The sequence below is a fragment of the Stigmatopora argus genome, chromosome 3, assembly GCF_051989625.1.
Source record: "Stigmatopora argus isolate UIUO_Sarg chromosome 3, RoL_Sarg_1.0, whole genome shotgun sequence".
Lineage (NCBI taxonomy): Eukaryota > Metazoa > Chordata > Actinopteri > Syngnathiformes > Syngnathidae > Stigmatopora > Stigmatopora argus.
In genome coordinates this window covers 12832188-12858203 of record NC_135389.1, presented here as the reverse complement: position 1 = coordinate 12858203, position 26016 = coordinate 12832188, and the positions used below count along the sequence as shown (strand labels likewise).

General features: G+C 40.1%; 2 protein-coding genes across 2 annotated transcripts; both read right to left on the bottom strand.

The window, feature by feature from the left end:
* Positions 1-6761: 6761 nt before the first annotated feature.
* On the bottom strand, positions 6762-11912 carry LOC144071711 (tripartite motif-containing protein 14). Its single transcript, XM_077597043.1, has 7 exons — positions 11603-11912; positions 10117-10904; positions 9672-9767; positions 9323-9571; positions 9222-9244; positions 8590-8738; positions 6762-8406 (listed from the first exon to the last, which is right to left on the bottom strand). Exons 1-7 carry the CDS (start codon positions 11826-11828, stop codon positions 7859-7861), a joined length of 2079 nt encoding a protein of 692 aa, XP_077453169.1. The 5' UTR covers positions 11829-11912; the 3' UTR covers positions 6762-7858.
* Positions 11913-13038: 1126 nt separating this feature from the next.
* Positions 13039-22197, bottom strand: LOC144071709 (LHFPL tetraspan subfamily member 3 protein-like). The gene is made up of 4 exons (XM_077597040.1): positions 21328-22197; positions 14962-15198; positions 14708-14738; positions 13039-13900 (listed from the first exon to the last, which is right to left on the bottom strand). The coding sequence occupies exons 1-3, from the start codon at positions 21770-21772 to the stop codon at positions 14722-14724; spliced, it is 699 nt and encodes a 232-aa protein (XP_077453166.1). The 5' UTR covers positions 21773-22197; the 3' UTR covers positions 13039-13900; positions 14708-14721.
* Between the last annotated feature and the right edge of the window lie 3819 nt (positions 22198-26016).

Genomic DNA, 26016 nt, shown 5'->3' with positions numbered 1-26016 from the left:
ACAGCTCATAAAGTAGAACCAATATGAAATATCGAGTCATAGCAGTTGTCTTATCAATGTTTTCCCATGTATCCTACATCTCTAGCTATTCCTTTTGGAATAAGACTTAAATTATTTGTGATGTTTTTGAAAAATAGGTTATTCCATGTATGTATGTGTTTCAGCAATCCAAAAATGGATTGAAAAAAAATCACCTCCAAATCCTCTAATACCCACAGGAAGGCATGATGTTGCAGTTTTTAGGCACAATATAGAAAAAAGCAGTATCTTTATGTCATGGATATGTTTATTTAGGGGTATCGCCTGAGGGGAGCCACTCATCACGACAGAAAGATTGTAGAAAATCAATGGATACAGATACTTCCTGAAAGGAGGAAAGAACAAGCTAATAATGGCTGGTGAAAATGTTTGTGCCAATAGTTACACTACACTACACAGTAAGAAGGGACGGTTACTTCTGGGAATAAATATTGCAGATGTAGGCATAATTGAACCTTAAAAGTTCCATTGCGTCTGGTATTTCGATGCATCATGGCATTTTGGAGGTAAACATATCTGAATATTGGATGGAAGGGGCTCAAGTGCAGTAATATATAGTAATTTGAAAAAAAAGTATTTTGCACTAAACTCATACAAACTACACAGACCTATTGGAAATCATTTGATGGGCAGAAAAATGAAATTGAGCAAATAAATTCCAATCTTTTCTGCATGCTTCCTAACTGTAATGTCCACCTATGGTCAAAAGTTTGTCCCACTTAATCTGAATTTCCAAACTGAATTTGAATGACATGATTTTAGATTGTTTGGTTGATTGGAGTTGTTACATAGAAAAACTGCATCTGAAAATTGTTATTTGAAACTGAATTCTTTCCATGCCATTGAATGGATTAGAAGTGTTAAAAAAATAACAACACAGCATTTCCATATAACAGAAAACTACATGACATTGATATGTCTACCCACACCTTAAAATAGGTGTCATTGAACCTTTAATCATTTTTTTTCAATTATTACTCTCGACCAGAACACATAACCTCCATTCATTGAGGTTACTTCTCTGGTAGTGTATCTACTGTTTGAACGAGTACTCTTAGATATGAAAACCATCAAACTTTTAGAGAATAAATCCAAAATTACCAGTTTCACAGCATGCAATTCAGATGGAATATGCATAACAGTGCAGGATGAATATCTATGACTTCTTGCACACGACTCCAGGTGCATCAACTCAATACTTCATCACGTTAATACAATCGTGCCACACAATTAATGGCATTATCATTATGTCAAGTACATCAAACAATATTAACCAGCGGGAACCAAAAGTCTTTCATGTTAATCAAAGTAATTATGAAAAGCTATTTCTAGTAGGGGTGTCAATGAATCTTCATGGTACAGTGTCATTGACAGCATTAGACGTCTAAATAATTTTAACTGGAAAGGTTGGCAAATGATCACTACCAGTTCTCCATTCACATGAACAAGGGGTCGGCAACCTTTAATCCCGAGAGAGCCATTTTGACCCCGTTTCATTGGAAAACACAACACTTGGGCTATGTGATGAAGTTGTTAGCACAGAGTTCAGGAACATTTTAAACCAAGTGACATAAAAATCCACATATTAAAAAAATATGATTTCAAAGGACTACCTGACGGTGTAATGTTTCACTCGCCTGAGCTGAATGAATGAATGAATGATTCCACAAGAGCTGTCCAGTGTGTGTAGGTGTGTGCATGTATATATAGTATGTGTATATATACATCAGGGCATCTAATTTGAAATGTGTGAAGAAAATAAATTATGTACACATTAATGTAACACGACAGAAAAAGGACTGCTTTCATTCGTCTTCCAAAACTAACAAAAAGAGCAAAGGCTTTTAAGGTGAGGATTTGATGAAAGCAGACTTTAAGCCTTAAAAGCAGCAGTTGTCATTGCAAATGAGAGTCCATTAAATCTCACCCAAAAATAAAATGTTAGCTAATTCATGCTTAATTAAGTTGCTCCAGGGCGATGCACCAGTGCTCTGTCAAAGACACATTAAAAATTCCATTATTGGGTAAACATTTTTCATTCTCTGAGTTCAAGAAACCAATTTAACAGGTTATTGGATAGTTAGTAACATCTGCAGCATGGCCACATTAAAACCCTTTTGAGTCCTTATTAAACTAAAAGGTAAGTTTGGCAGTATTAGCCGCAGCCTTTTTTGATAAATCTCATACATACTTGTGTTGTTCACCTTGGCAATTGGAGATTGAGTGAGAAGCGCTGACACTTGTGAAACGTTAGCTGTGCATGAAAATATGGCGGCTCTCTGGGGAACCATATTGAGAGCTGACTTCTATTACACTTGCCCTCGGTGCTTTATCGATGCGACACCAACACACAATACGTATGCATTTTCTCTGCACAGTGCTTAAAAACTCAAAGGTCAAGTTTTCATCTGGTGCAGTTCAGCTATTTTTGGAATGGTATATAACTGAAATGTAGTATTTATGGTACACTTGAAACAACAATAGGCTATGCATTAGAGCAAGGGTGTCAGACTTGGGTTGGTTCGCGGGCCACTTTAACGTCAACTTGATGTCACGTGCGCCGGACCATTTTAGATATAATATTATAGATTTTTAAAAATAAATTGATTAAACGAACTGGATTAAAAGCCCTGAATATTCAGTTTTTTTATAGATCTAAAACAATGTTTATTTTAGCTTTTCTAAATATATTTTTAGGTTTTACAAAATGATTTTTGAACTAAAAACACAGAAAAAATGATTAAAAAATTACAATTATTGATTTAAAAGGGGGAAAATCAGGAAATTTAATATACATCTAGACTCTTCATTTTAATTTGATCCTAAAACAGAAAGTCGGCACTCATGATTTACTTTCCCGGGCCACACAAAATGATGCGGCGGGGCAGATTTGGCCCCCGGGCCGCCACTTTGACACGTGCATTAGAGGCTCAGTGAAATGCCACCAAATATCACGAATAGTAAAAACATGAACATTTTGTGGTCCCTGTGGAGGTTGGTGTCCTTCCACCTTTATATCAAACAACTGCTTTGAAATATATCAGTATTGTCACCAAAGCTCTTGTGGAAAAGTTTCAAAAAGTATCGCTTTTGTGTGCCTCCATCTGATTGAATGTAAATTTTGTGCAACAAAATATTAAGAGCACAATCATTTTTATCTAGGTCAGCAAAACGACTCCTGCCTTTAAAGGTAAATAATTGCAAATGTGCTGAATTAAAAAGCTCCCGTCACCTGAGTTGCCTTCAATATAAATAAAAAAAATCTGGTTACTGGAATAAAAATGTTGTAAATATTGGTTGTAACCGCCAACATGCCTTCATATTCATGCAATATGTGTACTCTTGTTACTTGATTTATTGTGCTACTACTGTGGTAGTAGGCGTGGATGAAGGCTACAACCGGTAGTGATTACCTGTCAGTCAAGTGTGATTGTGCATTGAGTGGCAGTGAAAAGCGACCCCCCACGAGTTGCAAAAAAAGGCAGGTGTGTTAACCGCTACTCTTCCAATGACTCTCTAACTCAGGAGTTCTCTCTTTTGCAGTGATAATGAAATTAATGGACCTGTACTTAATGTGAAGTGTATTATTTTATAACACAGTCAGCCTGCCTAATGTATTTCTTCAGTACCTTTGTGGATAATACACCACCTACACACTTCAAATGTGGGCTTCTAATTTGAAACTTTTTGTGTGTGTGAGGATGTTAAATTAATTAAGAGGTCTACTTAAGCCTTCAAAATGATACTTTAGTGGTTTATGTAAATGATTGTCAGCTTGGAAGATAACTTGGCTGTGACCACTGAGCTATAAAGAGACAGAAAAACTCAAGTCAGTCACGCATGAAAATCTCCAAGGAGACAAAGAACGAAAATACTTAATGTTCCTTTCACCAAATGTAATTAAATAATTGGCTGCCAGTGATGGCGATAGATGTCCAAGTCATTTTAAATGGGAGATTTGACAGTGAAAGACTGTTTTAGTGGTAGTGATGGTGATAAGCGTCCAATCCATTTTAACTGGGAGGGACAGCAGTAATCGATCACTTATACAAATGGATTGGTAGCCCATCTGTGCCCAGGGCAGCAGTGAGTAAAAATGATAACCCAATTACACAAAAGACCATCAAACAGTGCTAACCACCATCTATCCTGCCATTTTAAATCAAAGAAAGTAATATTGACAACACGGCTGCCTTAGGGACACACAAGAGGTAGGACATCTGAGCTCTTTCAGTGAGTCATATGCTGATGTGTGCCTTTAGGATAGAGCAGCTATCAGAGAAGTAGCAGCCGGGAAAGGGGGGCAGGGGGTATACATTCCCTCTCATCTTGGACAAGCGTGAAAGAATTCCCTCAATGAACATGTCCTTGACAAAGATGCAGACTCTGAGTCGCCTCTTGACTGTCAGCGAACCCCTCTCCCAGATGCTCTGCGAAGAACCACTCTGTCATTATAGGAAGTGTCAATCACAGCAGATTTTGGAGATTGTGTTTGAAAATGACCCAAATTGCGGCCAAAAATGTAACTAATGGATCTGAATGAGGAGTTAAGTGTATGAGTGTGCTTGCGAGTATGTCGCAGGCGGCTCATAATAGTGTTGAAATAAGCAAGTGCTACTTTGTCCTCTGTCTTAATATGCTGACATGTCAAGACCGGAGTGTCCGGAGAGAACAATTGCAGACTGCTTCACATTTGAATGGGGCCCACCGCATGTATCTTTTTATTTTTTTTATTTTTGGCATGTCCGTAAATTTAAACTATTGTAGTAGTATTTTAAGAAGTTGAGGTGTATGTGAAGGGTTAGAAAAAAAGCCACACCAGAGACTGAAAAATGACTGAAACTTGATAAATGAATGGGAGTTGCACAACAAAGACACATGCAATGACAATGACAAATATCAGGGGTTGAATCAAGACTTTGCTCTAAACTGATAAAGGTCCGTCGCTAGCCCCGTCTCACATTTCCAGCGGCAATGCCAAGCCTGCCAGGTGACTCATTTGCGATGCTCCCCGCTCACCTGAGCTCACCAGCTGTTGCCATGCCGACGAAAGACGTAGCCATGAGGCATGACGGCTCCGTGGGCCGAGATCATGCCCACCCCTGCCCTTCGCGTTTTCTTCAAGCTGTCTCTCTCTCTCTGTCTCTCTCGACAACCAGCAGACCTCCCTAATCATGTCCACAAAGATGCCATGAAATAAACATGCGCTTCCGTCCCACTGAAATTGACATTTTCATTTATATTGGGTGCCACTGACAGCGACACACGAGAAGCACAACATGAGAGCGGGTGTCTGATCAAGTTAAGTTCAGAAAATAATAACTTCCACACAGAATTACTTTTCCTCACATTGCCGTACTTTTTACAATACTATGGCACTAACTATTAAGGGAGTCCAGACAAAGAAATTTGACGTAGAGAAAAACTCACATCAAGAGCTCCAAAATTTGGTAATTTGGTCTCAAAACCAATACAATACAACTACTACCGAACTAAAATAAGTCTGTTTCAAGTATATCCCATCGTCCAAAACCTCAACCTCTACAAACAGATACCAATCAGGTGATCGAAAGCTTATCTCCTCACAGGAAGCGTGACTTCCCCTGTTGTTTGACAAAAAGTGGGTCCACTTTTATCGCACTGTAAGGCATCTAATGTAGAAGTTTAGTTATTCCATCTGTCCTATACATTGATGGCATATATGAATAAACCATCAAGTGAAACCAAGATTGTGTCAGGTCCAGCAAATGATCATAATATGGTTGGGAGAAAACATGACTGACGTGTGTACATCCTCACTGGAGGAGGTTTTTCTCTTCTGTTGCTAACGACGATACAGCCTCTAATGACCACACAGGAAGATCAGTGTGTATCCAGTTACTTCGCGCCTTGCATTTCATGCTGCATTCGTCATTCACTTGGTTGTCGGGTCAACTGAAACCAATTAAAAGGAAGCAGGTGCTTAAATGCCAACATGCATGTGGGGGAAAAATACAGGGAATTTTCTGTGTTCTTTTTTAGACAGGCAGAAGAAGATGCTCATTATCTCTACCATGAAGAGACACTGGGTTATAATTTCTGTCGAGTAGGAATTTTGGTGATTCAAGGGCTTTAATGTGTATTTGGCTGATGTGAGTGGAAAAAAAGAAGGGGATGGGACAGATTTTTCCAGAAGAATGCAAATTGAATTGGCAACAGGCACTCAGCCCAGGAGCAACAGCAAGCTGTGCCTCTAAGCCCTCAGGATGTGAGAGAATGCTAAATACACGAGAACAAATTCTACAAAACAGCTAGGAAATGACATTTTTTTTCGTGGCGTGGAATGTCAGTACTGTCACAATGATTTCCAATATTCCGAGTTTACACAACCATTTACCAGGAAACTGAAAGGCTACTTGCGGCTTCCTTTGCACTTTCAAGCTTATAGATGTGCTGATTTGATGCACCAGCTGCTGATTAGATAACCCTCAAGTTAAAGCAAACTCAATGGAGGGCAAACCTTTGCATCACATTTGATTTTTCAGACAGAAACGATGATCCTAGAATTAGGTTTTATATACATTATTGTTGCGACTAACAAGTTTTTGAGCCGGTGTGTTGAAAAATGGAGCCAAACAAGAGCTGATTTAATATTACAACTGACAAAAAAACTCACCTAGGCTCTCATACAAAATCAACAACTCGTTTTGACTTAAAAAAAAGAACAAAAAACAAAACACAAGTTGTTTGTTTCCCTTGTTTATTTCTGTATGACTACAACAAATCAACAAAACGATCAAATAATGACAGTAGTTTAATGATTGCCTGCTTACACGCACCTAATGCTGACCTATCACCATAATGCAATTTCTCTATAAATATATAACTACTGAAGAGCTGACACATTAAAATTGGACTAAGTCAAGCAACATGGCAGGAAGCTAAAAAAAAACCCTCAGAATTTGGGGATTTAAAATGTGCAATTTGGGAAAAAAGGAATTACTGGAATGTAGAAAATAGTTCCCAAGATCTCTTGCACAAGTTTAAGTTTGAATCGCAAAGATGATATTTTTTGTTGTTAAACGTCTCATTCCTCTGGATGAGTTGTTTTGCATTAAAGAATCATAAAAAGCATGGAGAAGGGTTATGAGCATTTTGCAAATTTTGTGAGAACATTTGTGTATGTATCTAAAACAGGGGCACTCACACTTTTTTGCTCCAAGATCGACTTTTCAATGAGCCAACCTCCCGCAATCTATTTTGTTGTTAGGGTCAGAATTCAGGGGTGGGCAAAGCGGTCGTGGAAGGCCGCTGAAGGTGCAGCTTTTTGTACCAGAGACACTTTAACCAATCGAGGTTGTGCTGAAATGAGAAGCTCGTGACTGCAATCCCTGATTGCACTTCTAACATACCACATTTGTGGAAAGGTATCACATGTGACTTACTGCAGTGGTGTTCAAACTTTTTTTGCTCCAACATCTACTTTTCACGATCTATGTTTTTTTCCAGGCCACTGACAAAGCTCAGCAATTATGTAATAATATACATCGGATTAGACTAGAGTTTACTTGCGGACATGCCAAATTCATAAGAGCCTAGCTAAGGAAGTGGACAGAGGGGAGGGATCAAAATGTTATTGTCGTGCGATCTACCGATTGATCGCGATCTAGATAATGGGCACCCCTGATCTAAAACATGCTCTTCCCCATTTAATCATATGGGTTGTACGAACATTGTAAACATCAGTTATTTTAAATCTATGTATTTTGTAAAATAAGCCCTGAAGCGAGAAGCTAGGTTATTCCCAGTTTAGAGGTGATTAGGGAAAATGCCAGTTGAGTTAGAACTCAAAAAGATCATTGCAGATATCCAGCTGGGTTTTGGACACAGCTAAAGCAGGATACAGACGTCCAGTAAAAGTGTGCTTGTAGTAATGTAAAGGCACAAGAGTGCCCCCTGGCGTCGCGTTATAGAAGGTTAAGAGCCCCTCTTCATATTCGAGAAACACTCCTAGCCGACGCAGGCCTTCTGCAATCACAGGCGTCGCTGCCTTGTTGTGCAGCGCCAACAGCTTCTTCCTGTCAGAGGCCAAGCACCAGGAGAATGCGTTGTGGCCCAGGTGGGAGTTGTCCCTTTGGCCTTTCCTCTCCATCCGCGCATCGCAGATTCCCACCTTCCAGCGGCCTTCGTCCACGGGGACGTCCACCTCCCAGTACCAGTGTCCTCTGCTAAAGCCATGTTTGCCAAGCACCTGCGGGAAGGAGCTGAAGCGTGCTTTGTGGTCGATGAAAGGCTGCTGGGCCTCAGTGTGAGTCACTCTCCTGTTGTTATTTGACAGTTGCAGCTTGGGATGGGCCGTATTCTCATCCAAGACAGGGACAGTGCCATCTGTGCAGGAAAGGAGTAAGATGGGGGCTTCAGTCATATGATTTCATTGGCATCATTTCAACATCAGGACTTCGATATCATTTGACAATTTTATTTGTTTTAGACCTGAATAGAAATGACAAGTCTAAAGTCTTTACTTTTGTCGTTAATGGCAGCTAATAGGTAAAAATGAACAATCCTCACAGAGCACCACATAGAGTTCTCTGTTCTTCTTGGACTCGGAGATGACCACCGCGTCCAGACGTTTCTCCGTCCACCGCTGAAGACATTTCAGCCGAGCTTCATTCGCTTCTTCTGGGGCGTCGAGCGGATGAACGTTAGTTTCCCTGGCACTGAACAAACACTGTGTTGACATTTTTCTGTATGTGTCTTATCTCAACATGAAAAAATCAGTTACAATGTCAAAGGGTGCCACACACTGGACAATTGTTTAAAATCTAAACCTTCAATTGGTGCATTAATTCAAATGATCCAGCCTCTTAAAATCCTTTGAGATATTTTGTCGTGTTTCCTTCCTTTCCCAAGATGCATTATTTCATTATTACGTATTTGCTTTTCATCCCTTTCGCTTGTTTTATGAAACTAAATGAATACAACCCTTTTGTAGCAATATGAATCCAGTACTGCTTTAGAATTCACTTTCTGAGTGATTAGTTGCAATTATTCATGTTAACAGTAGAAACAAGTCAAAATTAAACACTAGAGATTGACATAGACAAATTAAAATAGTGAATTCCTGTTTTGGGCCATAACTGTGTTCCACATACATATTATTTTTCATAAAAAAGATTTTGTACTAGAAGTGAGTGACTTACATTTTGGCGACTTTGCTGTATTCCTAAACAAAGATCAGGAAAATACGTATAGTCATTTGTAACTACACACAAGAACCATAATTAGAAATAAACACACTCACCACAATGAAGGCTTGGTCCCTAATGTGATTATCACCCTTAGCATCAACCAATGTCTCCAATGTGTGAAGGCCATTCTGGACAGAGACCAAGGATTTGTTAAGGTGGCCCAACTTCTGTTCCAGGCTTCCCACAACTCTGCTCTCCTCCTCTTCAACGCATCGGAGAGCTGATTGTTCCTCTTGCTGAAAAGCCTCCCGGATTGTCACGTACTGCTGACGCACACTTTCCCGGGCCCCATTCAAAACTACCTGCATGTGCAGAAGAGAACAAATACACACAAATACATAGTGTTTTATTTAAATTAAATATACTATATATAATTAATGAAAAATGCATTAATTTCCTTACTTTGATGGCCTCTTCTTTCTGACTGAATTCAGTCACTCTCTCTTTCACTTGTTGTTCAATCTTCTGCAGTCGTTTGACCTCAGATTTCAGATTACCCTGCACAAACAAACACACACCGCAAGGTTAAATTTAATTGGTCCTTCAATGGCAGATTAGATTAGATTAAACTTTATTCATCCCATACTTGGGAAATTCACTTTGTTGCAGTAGAAAGAAGGTGAAAACACAGGAAAAGACATTGTAGACCTAAATAAAATAGATAGAGTAAATAAATAAATAAGCATGTTACACGAAATATGCATATACATACACAGCAAGCATAGGAAGTCAACTGAAGCTTGCACAGTTTCAACACCATTGCTTAACACCAAGTTAACAGCGGGAATAAATATGAAAATATCATAAACCCGCTGCTCACGGGGCCTGGATACGCGCACGCACTTACTCTGAGCTCTTGCTCTGCCTCCCTGATGCTGATGCAGACGTGGGCGCGGTGTGAGCCGATGAGCGTGCACACCGTGCACACGCATAAGGCGCACTCTCGGCAGTAGATGCGGTTGACCTCCTGGTGCTCCTGGCACCGCCAAATGGAAACGTCATCCGTGGGCGGAACCAGTGTGTGACTTTGGAACACGGGAGACTCCAAGTGGGGACGCAGATGCTCGGCACACATGGAGGCCCCGCACACCAGGCAGGTCCTCACCGCCAACTGATGCACTGTTTTTGGGCAATAGTGGCATGGCACGGGGTCTGAATTTCTTCTCTCGGCCTGGGTCAATATCCCAATGCTGTTTGGGGATCCTGAGGCGTCAGCGCCGTGATCCGGTATCATGGGTGACTGCCCGCCATTGCGTCCAGGAGACAATGATAGTTCCGACGTAGAGGCTGCAGTAAACGAAGGAAGATCAGCAGGGGAAGGACTTGGCACTTGGCTGTCTTGTCGGGGCGTCACGAGAGGAGGGATGCCAAATATATCTGCTTCAGTGGACGAGTCGGAGTCATCCTCCAACTCTGAGCCTCTTTGAAGCCCATCTATATAATCAGGGGAGGATGTAGCATCATCACTATTGGAACAAAGCCCGTTGCCGGTTGTCTCAACCCCGAGAAGCTCTGATGTCCCTGGCTGGGAATTTATAGGTGTCTCGGGCAAAGCTGACCCCTCACTGGTCAATGGGCGTTTTGTGACAGGCTGATCTGGAGGAGGATCGCCAGCCTTTCTTTTGCCGAGGAGTCCTGCGGAAAACAACAGAAAAAAACAGGAGCGTCCAGATTTTAGACTTAGTGGACCGTGATTCGAGTAGTGACAGCATTTTGTTTGGATCTCTAATAATATTTCGTTATTAAGCAATGCTAATATTTATATTTGTACTTTTTTTTTTTTTACCGTAATTGATTTTTGAATAAGCGTATGTGAGGGCTGCGCCAGGGTCCTTTGAAGGGCAAATCACAGAACGGTTGAACTGTTGTGCTTTTTTTGTTCTTTGCAATTGGTCAATTTTCAGTGGCGACTTGTTAGTTTGAAGTTTGCTGAGATTTTTGTGAAAAAAAACAACCCAAAATTATACTGTCATTATTCATTTTGGTAACTTTTGTAACAAATTCAACCAAACTGTGTTCATACACTAACCAATATTTCTTATTGAATATTCAATTATTTTTTCATCATTGACTTAGATTTAAAAAAAACACTGAGAAAATATCCAAGTTAAGGACCCAATGATGTAATATGATTTTCATCAAAAATTGTACAATAATTATGACACTTTCTTTTTGAATTTACATTAAACCAGAATGCCACAAAAGTTGAATGCATCATGTAGTGCTCCAACTATTACTGTTTAAACCGAAACAGCAACGTAACATATATACTTTAGTTCAAATGTAGCAACAAAACATCCTTTCGAATTTGATTTGAATTCTTGATAACATACCCGATTTCCTGAGTCGGCTGCTGTTTAACGGCCACTGAGACGGAAGTGTCTGGTAGCTCGTGTTACACTTCCACATCGGGCAACAGAACGGCCCGTCGGGTTGAACACTCCACAGGTCGCCGATGCATCGTTGGCAGAAGCGGTGGTTACATTTTAGGATGACGGGTTGGCGCGTTAGGTCGTTGCACAGAGGACACTTTGATGGTGTATCTAGTGTAGCACCCATGTTGTTTCGTCTACTTTCTTCCTTCGTATTATTTGGCGATCGGAAAATGTGGCAAAACCAACATTTTGGCGAATTACCGCCGTCTAGGGAACCGGAGTGGAAAGGCTAGGACGGCAAAAGGAGGATCTTCAAAATATTGATGTAATTTCTCGCAAATTTAGTCTTTATTTCACTTTCTGGAAGTCATATGAACTTCATTTCACTTCTCAAATATCACTTTGTTTGTCTGCTATGTGATATATAAAACTGAAGTTGCTGATGCAAACCAATAATTTATAAAGGAATTTGTTTTTAATGATTAAGGGTGTCCAAACGTTTTCATATTATTGTATATTCAGTCTTGCTCAGTGGCACATCTATTGAAACAGAATTTAATCTGACAGCACATTTTTCAAGAACATTTGCAATCAATCTTTTTCGCTGTCTATATTGTTAGGTAATCACCAGTCCTTGTCTTAAAGCCAAGTTTGAATCCTTTTTAGATACATCAATATTTATCAGTTTTATTGGATGATGCTTTTCCATATTCTATATCCATATTTCTATTGGCTATTGTCCATATAGTCCGTAATTGTCTTGCAATAAATCTCCAGGCATAATCTTATTTTTTTTCCTATTTACGTTTCCAACCCACCCAAAAATGGAAATGCAGCTTTCGCAATTTTCCAAACCGTCCTAAAAAAATATTCTTGCCAGATGGCATTTATTCTGTGCTTGTAGAGGTGTCCAATATTTCTACATTGTTCCCACTCTCCGGATCCTCAGTGATTGCTGTCCCATTTCTTTCTCTTTGCAAGGCTGCTGAGGAAGATGTGCAAAAAGCAAAACTGTATATTTTCACTGACCTCACCTTATGGTTTCTTGGGTGCTTTACACATTTTTTTTTTTTTACCCTATAATTAAATTACATCTGTATTTCTTTTAAAAATATACAATAAAAAGTGTTTATCAGCCAAGTAAGGCAGTGGCTTTGGAATTCCATTACAATTCAATAATGTAATTCAATCGATTATAAACGTAAACAAAAAACACACGTTTTTGACAAATGTTACTCAGGATGAGAAGTCAGGAATGGCCCAGTTGCATTCCTTTTAATCTGCACTAAATTCTTGTGTACATGGTGGTGTGGACATTACTAGTGAAATGTTAATCTTTCTTCATCACACAGTTAAATAGAATCACCAGAATACCAATGAAAGCACAAGATTGATCAGGTGAAAATCTTTATTAAGTCTTGCTATATTCTTAAAGGAATCTCTTAAATGACTGTTAGATAACCCTTTTTGGGTTTCGCCTACATCTATTTACACAAGACAGGTGAAGCTAAATCCATTTGAGCTTGACTATTCATAAGCCACACGACTTTGCAACCTGTTACCCTGTATGCACACACTAGTTACCTTATGGAGGGGCCAAAGAATAACACAAAACAGCTTGAAACACATTAGAGACAGCAAAAAAACAAACCTCAAACCTGCCCCATTCACAGTGTAGATACAGGGTTAAATACTAGAAAGCAAGAAAAGTGAAGTGCAAAGATAAGTATAGATGGGCACGGGAAGGATCGAGTTATAGCATCTTAATATAGTTTCTGTACATACTTAAATCTACATATATTATTTATTTCATGTGAACAAAGAGAGACCAACAAATGTTTCAAATAATTTTCTATGTCAGTGTTGAGCCTTTACATTTACTGTACATTGATTTTGCTCATGGTGACGCAAATGTTGACAGTGGAACACATAGTACTGTAGATCATTGTTAACATAGAGTATAGTAAATGGGTTGTACAGTGCGGTATGCAGTTGTATTGAATGATGTGTGCCGTGCATTAAGATAATGTAATGCTTAACAGTCTGCGCCCTTCCCATGGTCTTTCTGTATTTTTTCTGCAGGCTCACTGGGTCGAACGTGGGTTACATGGGTTCGGTTTAAGTGCTGGGAGGTGGCGTCAGGGGCTGCAAGCAAAAAGGAGAGAACAAAAATGGTAGAGGACATTTGGCAGGTCGATGGAAAGAGGTTAGCTCAACTCCTCGTGTGATGTTGAAAAGGATGGAACTCAGTGGAGCCTGGAAATAGGAGGGCAAAAAAATTGAGCATTTTGAAATCACAAAGTCAATACATAGTAATAATATGCAATTTTGTCAAGGTCTCAAAATGAACAAGTTGATTGTGTCAGCTTTTTTAAGGAAATAACCGTAAGACTTCCATTAGAGCCACTCAATTCAGCATATTGATTAAGTTCATTCATTCATTTTCTGAACTGCTTATCCTTACGAAAGTTGCTGGAGCCTATCCCAGCCAAACATCAGGCAGGGCACACCCTGAATAGGTGGCCAGCCAATCACAGGCACAAGGAGATGAACAACCATTCACGCCAATGCTCATTCGTAGGGGCAATTTAGAGTTTTTTCAGCCTACCCTGCATGTTTTTGGGATGTAGGAGGAAACCAGAGTAACGGAGAAAACCCACACAAATTCAGGGAGAACATCCAAACTCCAAACAGTGAGGGTTGGGATCGAACCCACGGCACCAGAACTGTGAGGCTGATGCACTAGGCCCTCGCCCGCCGGGCCGCGAATTGATAAGTTGCAATTTTTAAATTTTAAATGTACAAAGATTTTTCCCCCCATGTTATTTTGTTAAACTGGTCCCTGGTTCAAACAACATCCCAAAAAAGTGTTAATCATTAAATGATCATGATTGCAAGCCCATGTTGAACATTTGGGAAGCTTGGTAAAATTGGTTTTTAAATAAATATCTCATTGAATATTTGGGGAATTGTACATTAGTTACCTTGAAAGGGTTACAGTAGAAATGACAATTTTGAATAATGACATTGTGAGGTGATATTTGCATGTCAAATATTTCTTACCCGTTAAAATGTTGCTAAGCATTGCCTCCCTCTGAAAAACAAAGACAAAAGGGAGACCATATTAAAATGTGTGTTCACGCTCTCAAGGTCATGCTATTAATAGAACACACAGCCGAACGCATCCTTCGCGTTGACTGCATGTAATGCTCGCACGCACCAGCAGAGAACACTAGATAGCCTTATTAACTGCTTGGGGTTGCAAATTTAATATGATAACGATGAAATATAACATCAGGCTATGATGTCACACCCACCTTTGCTTTCTGCTAACAGCTCCTCCGTCATGAGGCCGTCCTGTCGGTTCCCGAGGACGAAAGCCAGGAAGGAAAGGATGAGTGCATCCAGGATGCCCATGATGGCGAGGATGTAGGCCCAGCGCATGGAGCAAGCCCCCAGACTGTATTTGTCTGTCTGCTCGCCGCACATCCGACGCACTTCGTCGCTGTCCCAGCCGTCGGGGTAGATTATACAGCCCAGTACCAGACACACACCTGTGGACACGTGTCCAAGTGTCATTAGAAGTCACTGGATCTGTTGCCATTCACACAAATGCCCAATCCATTTGAACTGTGAATGATCACTCCAAGCTTTCCCTTCTAAATGGATTGGATTTATTTTGCCTTCACAGGCAGCCAATGAGTTAAAGAATTAAGAACACGCACACTCTTTTTTTCCCCCTGTTAAAATGAGTTTAAATGCCAATGAGTTCATTCCAGATGTTTAATATATTTTTGAAAAATTGCTCACATCTCAATGTACATATGATTTACATGTACAACTCGGTTCTTCAATAATAAAACAAACATTTTCATTTAGTGAGTAGTACTGCTTCCACTCTCACATTGGTGAGTGTTAAGGTAAGAAAGAAGAACGAATGCATGTGCTTTTCAAAATTATCATTGATTTTTACAAAGAAATTGCTTCTTTGGTGCCAGTTTACCTCCTATTATGAACACACCTTTAAAATGTAAATGTGATTTATAATTATATTCCATCCATTTTTATCTCGGTGGCTCCTCTCTAGCTTTTGCTGTTTGAAATAAATTGCTCTTTACATCTAGCTGCTCACACATTTGCATATAAAGCACAAACACTGCTCAATGAAACTGAAATTGTTTTTCATTGAAGAAAGTAAACCTTGTTTATCATAGCCTCTTCCAGCAGACGGGAATTTGAAATCATTAAGCCACTTTCAACAAACAACTTCAAAGTGTAACCATTTTAAATGAAATACATGTTTGATTGAGCCTATGACCTTTTGCCATTTTTACCTGTCATTTATTGAGGTCAGTGTCACCCTAATTTAGTCAGAAAGAAATGTGGACCTGTTTAACTGAGCACCAAAGTGATGAAGTAGTCTTACTCTGTTCTAAGAACTGCAAATTGACAGGTTTATTGTATATTACTACTTTCTATTGGAAAAATATTTGACTCATTTTAGAGCGATCGAAATCCTTTCCATTTGAAATGGGAGTGCTGACAATGAACTGCCTGGGAACTTGAAACGTGTCAGCATAGCAAAAAAACAATAATAACAACCTAAAGTCCATATATAAATAAGCCGTAGTTAAACAAGATGATCATGCAGACCATCATTCTTGACCTTTTGAATTTTACTCAAATATCCATGGTTTATTCATTCTCAATAAAAATGAAGCGAAACATTGTTGGGTTCTTTCAGCTTCATGTTATCTTTAATCGGGTAGTAGCAAGCGCTGCAGCAGATTCTTTTGGGTGTCTACTGCATGCCTTCAGCGCCATCATGAATTTTACATGACCCAAAAGGATAGAGCGGAGGCAGAGGAAGAAGAATAGTAACCTGTAATGCAGAGATAGCATCGAGGGAAGAAGTGAAAAGGAGGGCAGGAAAATATGACGGCAAGTGTATTGGTTTCTGAGCAATTACAAAAACTGCCCCCCAAAAATGCAATTTATACTCCGCTGTGACTTATATTGTTTTCCCCCTTTCATTATGCATTCTTTGGCTAGTGTGGCTTATACTCAGGTGCCACTTAGAGTCTGAAACTTGAAAATCTGTCCAACTACTCTTAGCTGTGTGACAATGAGGGTTTATGTGTGCTATAGAAAGTTTGTACGCGTTAAAAGAATTAAGAAAAGATTTGACAAAGCAAAACCCAACTCTTTACAGCTAGGGTATTGCCGAGATTTGAACCCTAAACTTCGGCAGCCAAGAGAGTATTTTTTCCCCGAATGCCTCCCACTCTAGCAGCAACCTTCCTCATCCCCAGCGGCAAGAGTAGCCTTACAGCTGAGGGAGTAAAAAACATAATCAGTCAGAGCAAAGAGAAGCTGACGACCTCATGGTACCCTTCTGGCTTCTCTCATGTTGAGTACGACCACAGCGAGGAGGAGAGACAGATTAGCGAGGGAGTGAGGCGGTCTAGATGGCGAGAGACGGTGCTCATACACGCAGAGTGACACGCTTCACCCCCTTATCCCATTCTCTGTATGTCCGCATACATATACCATGTAATCACCAAAGAACACCAAATGCCCAAGACCCTTTCAGCAGGGCTATTTTAAGCTTTTATACATTACTATGGATGCACACACCTCCCATGTTTTCCTACCATCCTGCAAACACTGGGATCAGACAAGTGGAAAACGGGCTTGAGAAATCGTAGTAAAGCTAAGAGACGCTTATGTAAGAGGCTGTAGGTAGGGCAAATGACGTCGCACGAGAGTCTGATCGCGGGCAGACAGATGGCACAGCTCATTTGCACAAAGGGAATAGCAAATCCAATCGATAACGAGAAAAAAATCCTGTTGACTTCTGAACTCGGAGCATAATTTGTAGGCAAAGTGGTTCAGTTTCACAATTGGATTTGGTGAAAATCTGTCCAGCTGTTTTTGAAACTGACAAAAGCTCATTTGACATTTTACAATGCCATATTTTCCAGACTTTTTTTCATAGTTTAATAGTTTTTCAGTGTTTTCACATTGACTAATGTTTTAAATATTTTTTCTCTCTCTGATCACTGAAACCTGTCAACAGATGCATGCATATTTAGCCTGTTTTCTTCATTTTACTATTGTTTCCTCAACGTATGTTTGTTCATGGTTTCTGATCAGTTAAAAATTGCCCAACCAAAAATGCGACTTATACTCCAGTGCAATTTATATACTTTTTTCCCCTTTGGCTGGGGCGACTTATACTCAGAGGTAATTTATTGTCCGGAAAATACTGTTATCCATAAACTGCGTTAATGCATTTCTGAACTGCTTTATCCTCACTAGGGTTGCAGGGGGTGCTGGAGCCTATGCCAGCTGACTTCGGGCCAGCCGGTCGCAGGGCACGAGGAGACAGACAACCATTCATGCTCACACTCAGACCTAGGGGCAATTTACAGTGTCCAACCAGCCTACCATGCATGTTTTTGGAATGTGGGAGGAAACCAGAGTACCCGGAGAAAACCCACGCAAGCCCAGGGACAACATGCAAACTCCACACAGGTGGACCAACCTGGATTTGAACTCAGGACCCCAGAGCTGTGAGGCCGACGCATTAACCACTCGAAACCCCGAGCTGCCCTGCGTTTGTTTATACTTTTTTTTTTAAATGATGAGGGTAGGAAAAAGAAATGCTTCGACTGAATGATTGAGTGATGTGTCATCGCCACCGACACACGGACAAACAATTGTTAAATAAGCCAGTTATTTAATCAATGAATGAGTCATGTTGAGTATCATACATTGCCTACATGCCCCCCAGAAAACAACAATTGATTTGGCAATTAATTTTCTACCCATATGACCTTACCTAATTTGTCTAAAATGAGGACTCGTAGGCTCCAGGGGTGATGGAGGGAGAGCAAGGGGTGAGGGACAAGTACACATCTAGCTCAGAGATGAAGAGAGCCAAAGCTTACATAACAGGTCCAGAAGGAGATTGCCGCCCTCCACTGAGTGTTAGCACTAGCATGGGTGATGGGGATCAAAAGCATGGTTAAAATGATCTATAAATACTGATATCTCTAGCAATTCACCAACAAATGCAAAACAAATATTTAGAATTTAGAAGGACCCAGTAATGAAATGATACCTTGTTTATCACAACTATCTGTAGCAAGCGATTGCTGGCCAAGAGAAAACAAACCATTATTAAGACATTCACACATAAGAAAAAATTAAATTCCAAGGACTAAATATGTTTTCTTGACAATTTAGTTGTGGGCTGAAATGATATTTTCAACAATTTTTCCTACCTTCATAGATAAAATTGTATGGCGTGTCTTTAATCACATGCAAAAATGCAGTCTTTAATAGCCACATTTTGAAACCACCAGAACCAAAATAACAAATAACTGCTTAATACTTCAACTATATTGTATATGCTATGTATTTATACTATATACAAAAATATAATCGTTTTTTAACCAAAATGATGTGGAGATGAAAAGCACAGACCACAACTCATGCACTTTAATTAAAATTGAGTCAGTGAGTAAATAACCTTGCTATTTGCTATTAATAAATTACTGCGGCTATGATTCAGATTCGTAAGAGCATACATTGGGAAGGCTAGAAATTATTCAGATTCTCAAAGAATGTTCTTGTCAAAAGAACCCTTTTTAGGACGAGCAATCAACTTTGTAGGGAATTTATTTTCCTCTTGTCTCAAAATCTCCTTTACACTTGTTTTTCTATTTAATCCTCCTGCTGAACTGGCTGCAGTCCACAGAGTATACGTTTTTTTTACACGCATCTTCTACATGCTGATGACTTGCACTGCAGCAATATTTCCCTCTAAACCATATGATTGTGTAACACTCGAAGAAAAGTGAAAGGCCTGAATATGCAAAAATATTTAAGTTGGTACTAGTTTTACCTCCGAGTGGTTTAAGGGTTCATTCTCTCAATTCCTTACGGCAGATTCAACTTGCAGCTTCTGAAGAGTGAAGTGCTCCAATGCATCACAGTGTAATGGTAACAGACAGTTTGTGTATTACATAAATCTACCCAAGTGGATTAAAAAAACAACAACAACGCCATCTTCTTTCGTGTGAATCTGCAGCATTACCACTGATTGCACGTGTCCTTTCCTGCATGTAAACCAACCGATCTAGAACATGTATTCTTCTGCCCCTTCCAGTTCAAATGGACAAATGTTAATTGCAATCAATAGCACTGTAACACGATGATTCAATATCATCAATTCAAAATCAACTAGTTCCTTGAAATAGTTGTCCTCAGAATGGGAAGGTTAAGCGCGAGCTCAGAATCATGCTGCTCGATTGTGCAAAGCCGTCAGGCTTGCTCATTAGAGATCAGCAGCTTGTCATGGTCAGACTCTGGTCTCTGCTTTTTCTTTCATCTCTTCGTTGCAGCAGGGGCCTGCTCATTAAAAGGGCTTTAATGCATTAATTCACATCACATGGCGCTTAACCTGCTCCACATAATATGGCTGCACAAGTATAGCCTGTTCTTTATTTTTATTTTTAAGTTAATCTACATTTTTGCTAATTGTAAAAATGTAAACTCCACAAATAATGGCAAAAGTAGAAATAATGATAAGTATGCTTAAAGTCTTATACTTACTGTACGTTAACACAAAAACATGTTCTACTACTAAAACATTCCACGTCAAGTTAAAGTTTAAAAAATGTTAGAAAACTGTTTGGTTTTCTTACATCCATTTTTTTCATTGATTGTCCACTTTGTTCACTGGTAAGCTGTCCCAGGAAATTTTGTGCTGGTTGCCAGGCAACCATTCACATTTTCAGAACCATGGAAAATCTAGTTTCCAATGAACTCTCTGCATGTTTTTGGAATATTGGAGGATAACCAGATGAAACCAGTGTCCATTTTAAATACAATAACTCTAAATAAAATGAATGTTCACGTTTATTGAGTGATTTGTGCAGTTTGAAATGATATTAGGATATCAATTTGTAAATAATACTTTTTTCACCTCTTGTGAGGGAAATGAAATTGCCACAGCGTAAACATTCACTCATAAATGCTCATTCATTCATTGCCATTGACGTCAAGAGACGTCCAAATCATTTGAAGTGGGATGGTTGGCATCGCTCATTCACACCTAGTGGCACTCCCAGGAGCCCCTCCCACTTCAGATAATATGCTAAACAAATGTTATTTCTGCATCCTTGAATTATAAAGTGTAAAACTAATCTTTACTAATACATTTGAAAGTGTGTGTATATAAACTTCCACCTCAGAGACTTTTACTGATGTCCAAACTTGAGTGCTTTTGCAAGCAGACCCATTATAGACATTGACAAAACAGATTATTGTTGAAAAACAAACAAACAAACAAACAAACAAACAAACAAACAAAACACCCAAGTATTGCTCATTTTCACACACCCACATAGAGACAATTTGACCAGAAAAAAAGTTACTGTTATTATACAAAAATAGGAACATTTGTGATTACTTCACTAATTCTACATTTGGAATATCAGGAAAAGCTTGGAAATAGCATAGGAAGGGCACCAGCAAAGCTATTTTGCCCCCATTTTTGCACCTGGCTTTCAGGATGAAATATTAAATACATTGTTGGATTGACACCCAAGAATGATCCACTTGGTACAATGTCAGGGCTACAGGGGAGTTAGAAATGATGTGCTTGGCCTTACCTGCGGCAGCCTGCATCCAGCCACAGATCTTGTACACGGTGGAGGTGCTGAGCAGGAAGAAGAGCGAGAAGCAACCGATGCAGCTGACCACCAGCATCATGGACATCCCGATGAAGAAGGAGGCGGCCTTGAAAGCCCTGGACGGGATGGCGGCAAACTCGGTGAAGCTTCCCTGGCAGGTCAGCTCTCTGGCGATCCCGTCCCCGATGCAGTAGTGGAAGAGGCCGAAGTACCCGGCCTGCGGCGTGTCCATACCATCGCCAATCCAATAGGGTTGGGAGAAGATGGTCACGTTGACGATGCCAAACAGAATGGTGAAGATGGCCCACAGCAGTCCGATGACGCGGGAGTTTCGGACGTAATTGGTCTGGTACAGTTTGGCAGCTTCTGCAGACGGTAACATGGATGCGGCGCTGGCAGGTATCATGGTATGCACCAAAAACATGGAAGAGGCGCTAACGCTGCTTGTCTCCTGAAGAGGAGAGAGGGGAAGAAAAGCGCCCAATCTATGGCCGTGCAAGAGCAGCACGGCAGCATCTGTCTGTGGCGTTCGTCTCGTGACGTGGCATCGCCGAAACGGCCGCTTGGTCCCCGTCGAGCCGCGATCACACTAAGGTGGGCTTGGCGTGTGCGCTCGCTCCTTCTCGGGGCGCATCTCCTGTTGTCCTTGGAGCTCGAGCGATGACCTACCCGTTGCAGTGCGGACGGACAGGCGAGCGAATGTCTGTCTTGAAACCCAGTAAACAGCCAATGATGATGGTTCGCAGTCAGAGATGCAATGACGATGCCTGCGAGGTCCGGTCCGGTCCGCTCTTCCAGCAGATTTTCTTCTCCGCTTTGATGACAGCTTCGCTGCTCAGACGGAGAGGGCGGGGCTTGAACGGGTGGGTGGGCTCTTTTGGCTTTCTGTGCACGAGCGTGCGCGCACACACGTTTCATCGATTGACAATCGTCCGCAATGTCTTTTCGTGAGCCACTCAAGAATTGAAATCAACAGAGGAAGAGGTTGAAATCGACTTTAATAGGTTTTTATTGGATCATATTATATTATTGTTATTAGAGCAATTTTCCCCATCCCAGTGATGTGGTTCAACCACCGATTCCTTTTGTTAATTTATTACACAACGTGTCTTCATTTAGGTTTGGAATTTAAATGTTTGCAATGCATGTTGTTTAACGCTGGATGTCATCAGAGAGCAACCAAAGATTCTACCAATACCAACATCCCTAGCAATACACACAACGGAATAGACGTCTACTGATGTCAATGGCTCTGACACATGAGTGCCCAGTTTACCTCCCCCCCAAACCTCTCACCCCCGAAATTTTCTCAATCTTATTTTTTCTAAGCATTCTACCATGCATCACTGCGTGTCATCATGCAATCACAAACACCAGAATATGACAGTTAGGTTAAAAAAACATTTCTCATCATTTTACACAATGGAACAGAAGCTTACAGCTTTCATGCAATGAGTACTAACGTGTAACAAAGGCCCCGAGTCAGATGCATTGTCCCAATTTTGCCCCTTCATGGGTTGTCTGCTTAATGCTTGCCTCTCACGGATTAACTTTCGGATTTACAGAGAGAGTTCAAGCACAGATAAATTGGGAGACTTTTCTTGTGAAACTTCCCACGTTTATTTCAAAGAATCTTATTAAAAAGGAATGAATAGCTATCTGCTCTAAAAGAATGATCAGAACAATTGAACAAGCATGAATGCACCACTGCACATCAACAATCAAACTAATGAATATAGTGACGGGCATCTATAATCCAGACCATTTCCATATCTCTACTTTGTGTGGAGGTTAATTTTGTGCAAAAAACAGACAAAACTCCCTTAACCTAGTTATCAGCATGTAAAAAATAAGCCACACTTTACTCAATAAATTGGACCATTTATAATTTCCGTCAAAGCAAACAAGTATCTTTTGTGAATGATCGAAGAAATTCAAACCCAGAATCTTTAGACTTGTGGAATACTGGAAAAGTCCCAAGGTGAGTGTACTGAATTGTGAAAATAATAACAATGCACAAAACACCCACACAAGATTTATGGATTATTTGTTCATTCATCTACCATGGATCGGTGGGTGAGTATTTTAGCATGTCAGCCTCACAGTTCTAGGGTCAAGGGTTCGATCCCAGGTGGGTCCTCACTGTGTGGAGGTCAATGTTCTCCCTGAGCTTACGAGGGTTTTCTCCAGGTACTCTGGTTTTCTCATACAGCTGGTTGAACACTCCAAATTGCCCCGAGGTATGAGTGCGCGCGGGAATGGTTGTTAGTCTCCATCAATTCAACAAAAGTACCTCATGGTCCTGGTTTTTGTTCCAACCGACCCAGCGCAGACAGTTTAATTAACCAATCAGCTTTCTTCTGAAACAAGCAGCACCCAATTGCAATCAACTGATTACATCTGCGAGACACCAGATTGGTGAAAAGGCGTTGTTTTGTTTGATTGGAATTAAATTCTGCACCCACTGGGGGGTTGCCATTGATTTAGAGCATTAGTCCAGCATGTTTTGAGGTTGGGGGAAGAAGCAAGAGTACCTGGAAAAAAAACAATGCAGGTAACAAGCAACTCCACATAGGAAGTCCAAAGATCTTAAAATTATGAAGCAGATGAGCTAAACACGCAACTACTATGCCGTTAATGTACCTGGCATTTCCATTAAACTTGAATCAGCAGTTGTAGTACACACAAAAACACAGTTTTCACCAGGTTTTACTAATTCCATTAATTTGTGTTGTAGAAAAGCCTTCATTAATGTGATTAGCAGCACATTTTCTGGCCCTTTCATGTCTAAATGACGGAAAGGATACATGTTTTACCTTGCAAATGAAAAGCCTCCAAGCGAAAGTTAAGCCTGTTTTCTGCTTCCTGTTTTGTTTATTTGGTGCCAGTCAGTTTGGCCCGCCAATTCTCAGAGTGCCCATTTCTGACTAATCCGCTAATAAGAGAAAATGAGTGTTTCTCAATTTTTTTTTAGATTGCCTGTGGGGAGGGCTCTAAGTCTCACTTGCATTGTTGTTGTTGTTATTATTGTTTTTCTTGTTCTTGATGTTGTTGTTTTTATTCTTGTTGTTGTTGTGTGTCAACCTGGCTACAAACTGAAATGACTACTCTCTTATTCGTGTGTGGAGAATGAAATTTTGTGGGTATTTTGAGCTTCATTTGAAATTTTCTCATTTTTTATTGAATTAAATTGACCACAGAGCCACTTAAGCCAGTAAAGAAACCCCTATGGACCACCTAAATCTAAATACTCTCTGACATGGCTGTTATGAAAAAATGTGATTTATTACATATCATCTTGTGGACCACTAGGGGTCGCCTTCTGCTGACAACTCTTTGAGAAGGCTTTTCTGCATTATACATATTTAAAATGACAAAATGTGCTCCAAAATAGTAGCTGTGGTAGTAATGTAGCTGCTCAGCAGGGGTCAGTGTAAGATAATAATTAGAAAAATGTCTATTTGTTAAACAAAAAAATTCCAGGATTGGGATGTTTTACAACAGTAAAAGATTGGGATTATTAATTGATTGATTAATTTGTCTTTTTTTGGCTTTGACATCCACTCATGAACTAAGCCAATGTTTTGGCTAAATACATGTCATGAGTCAATGAAGCAATACAGCAATGTTCTGCAGTGCTCATCTTCACTAGAGTTGCTGGAGGGATTCATCAGAGCTGGTTTGGGGCAAGAGGCATGGGATGCCCTGGATTGGTGCCAGCCAACTGTGGGTGAAAGAAGCAATCACCTTACCAAATACAGACTCAGCACATAAGAGGTTTGTGGCATTACCTGTCATCTACGTGTGCATCTACTAAGTTGTCAATTATATAATGCGAACCACTGAATATTAATGGCTAAATATGAATCAAAGGAATTTTTATTGCATCTTATATTATTATTTTATTTTTAGAAATGGGAACTTGACAACTCTGCAAAACGCAACTGTTGAGTGTTTGTCAGAAGGGAGATTTTAGACACTCTTGGGACTGAGCAGGGAGCAGTGGCTAAGAGTTAAAGAGGAAAGAATAGTTGGTAGAGGATGAGAGAGATTTGCCTTCAGGAATTTGGGGATGAGAGGCAGGCCCGTCTGAGGACGTTTGTGTGTGTGTGCGTGTGTGTGTGTATGAGTAAATGCCAAAGAGAAAAGCTGCATGTGTTGAGATAAGCATGGTTTGCTTTTGTGTGTTTCTGTTTATTTGCTAATAATAATTTTCATTCTGTAGCACACCAATTTGTTTAAGTTTGCTACGACACACGATATACTTGATATATATGACTAACAATGGTTTCAAACAATTAGGGATTATTTTAGAATATAATTGCTGTTTTACCTCATTTGAGTGGCCACATGCTGTTTATCTTCTCATGACTTTTGGGTCAAACCACTGACATGTTGACACCGGCCTGGCAAGTTGTGAGTCTGTTTGATCAAATTACTTTTCAAACCCTAAGTAAACTACTACAAGTGCCCTCCCTGTAAGTAAGCTGGCATTTTTCTCAAGCAGTCCATTACCAACATTTTTACAATCAAGAACTAATACTAAGTCGCAGCCCTGATGTGTTATTCACGCTTTTCAATGGAAATGAATGGAAAACGGTTGCAACAGTAATTTTGCTGAACAAAGAAGCCTTTCTCTGTCTATAATGACCCCCTTCCCCTTTTCCA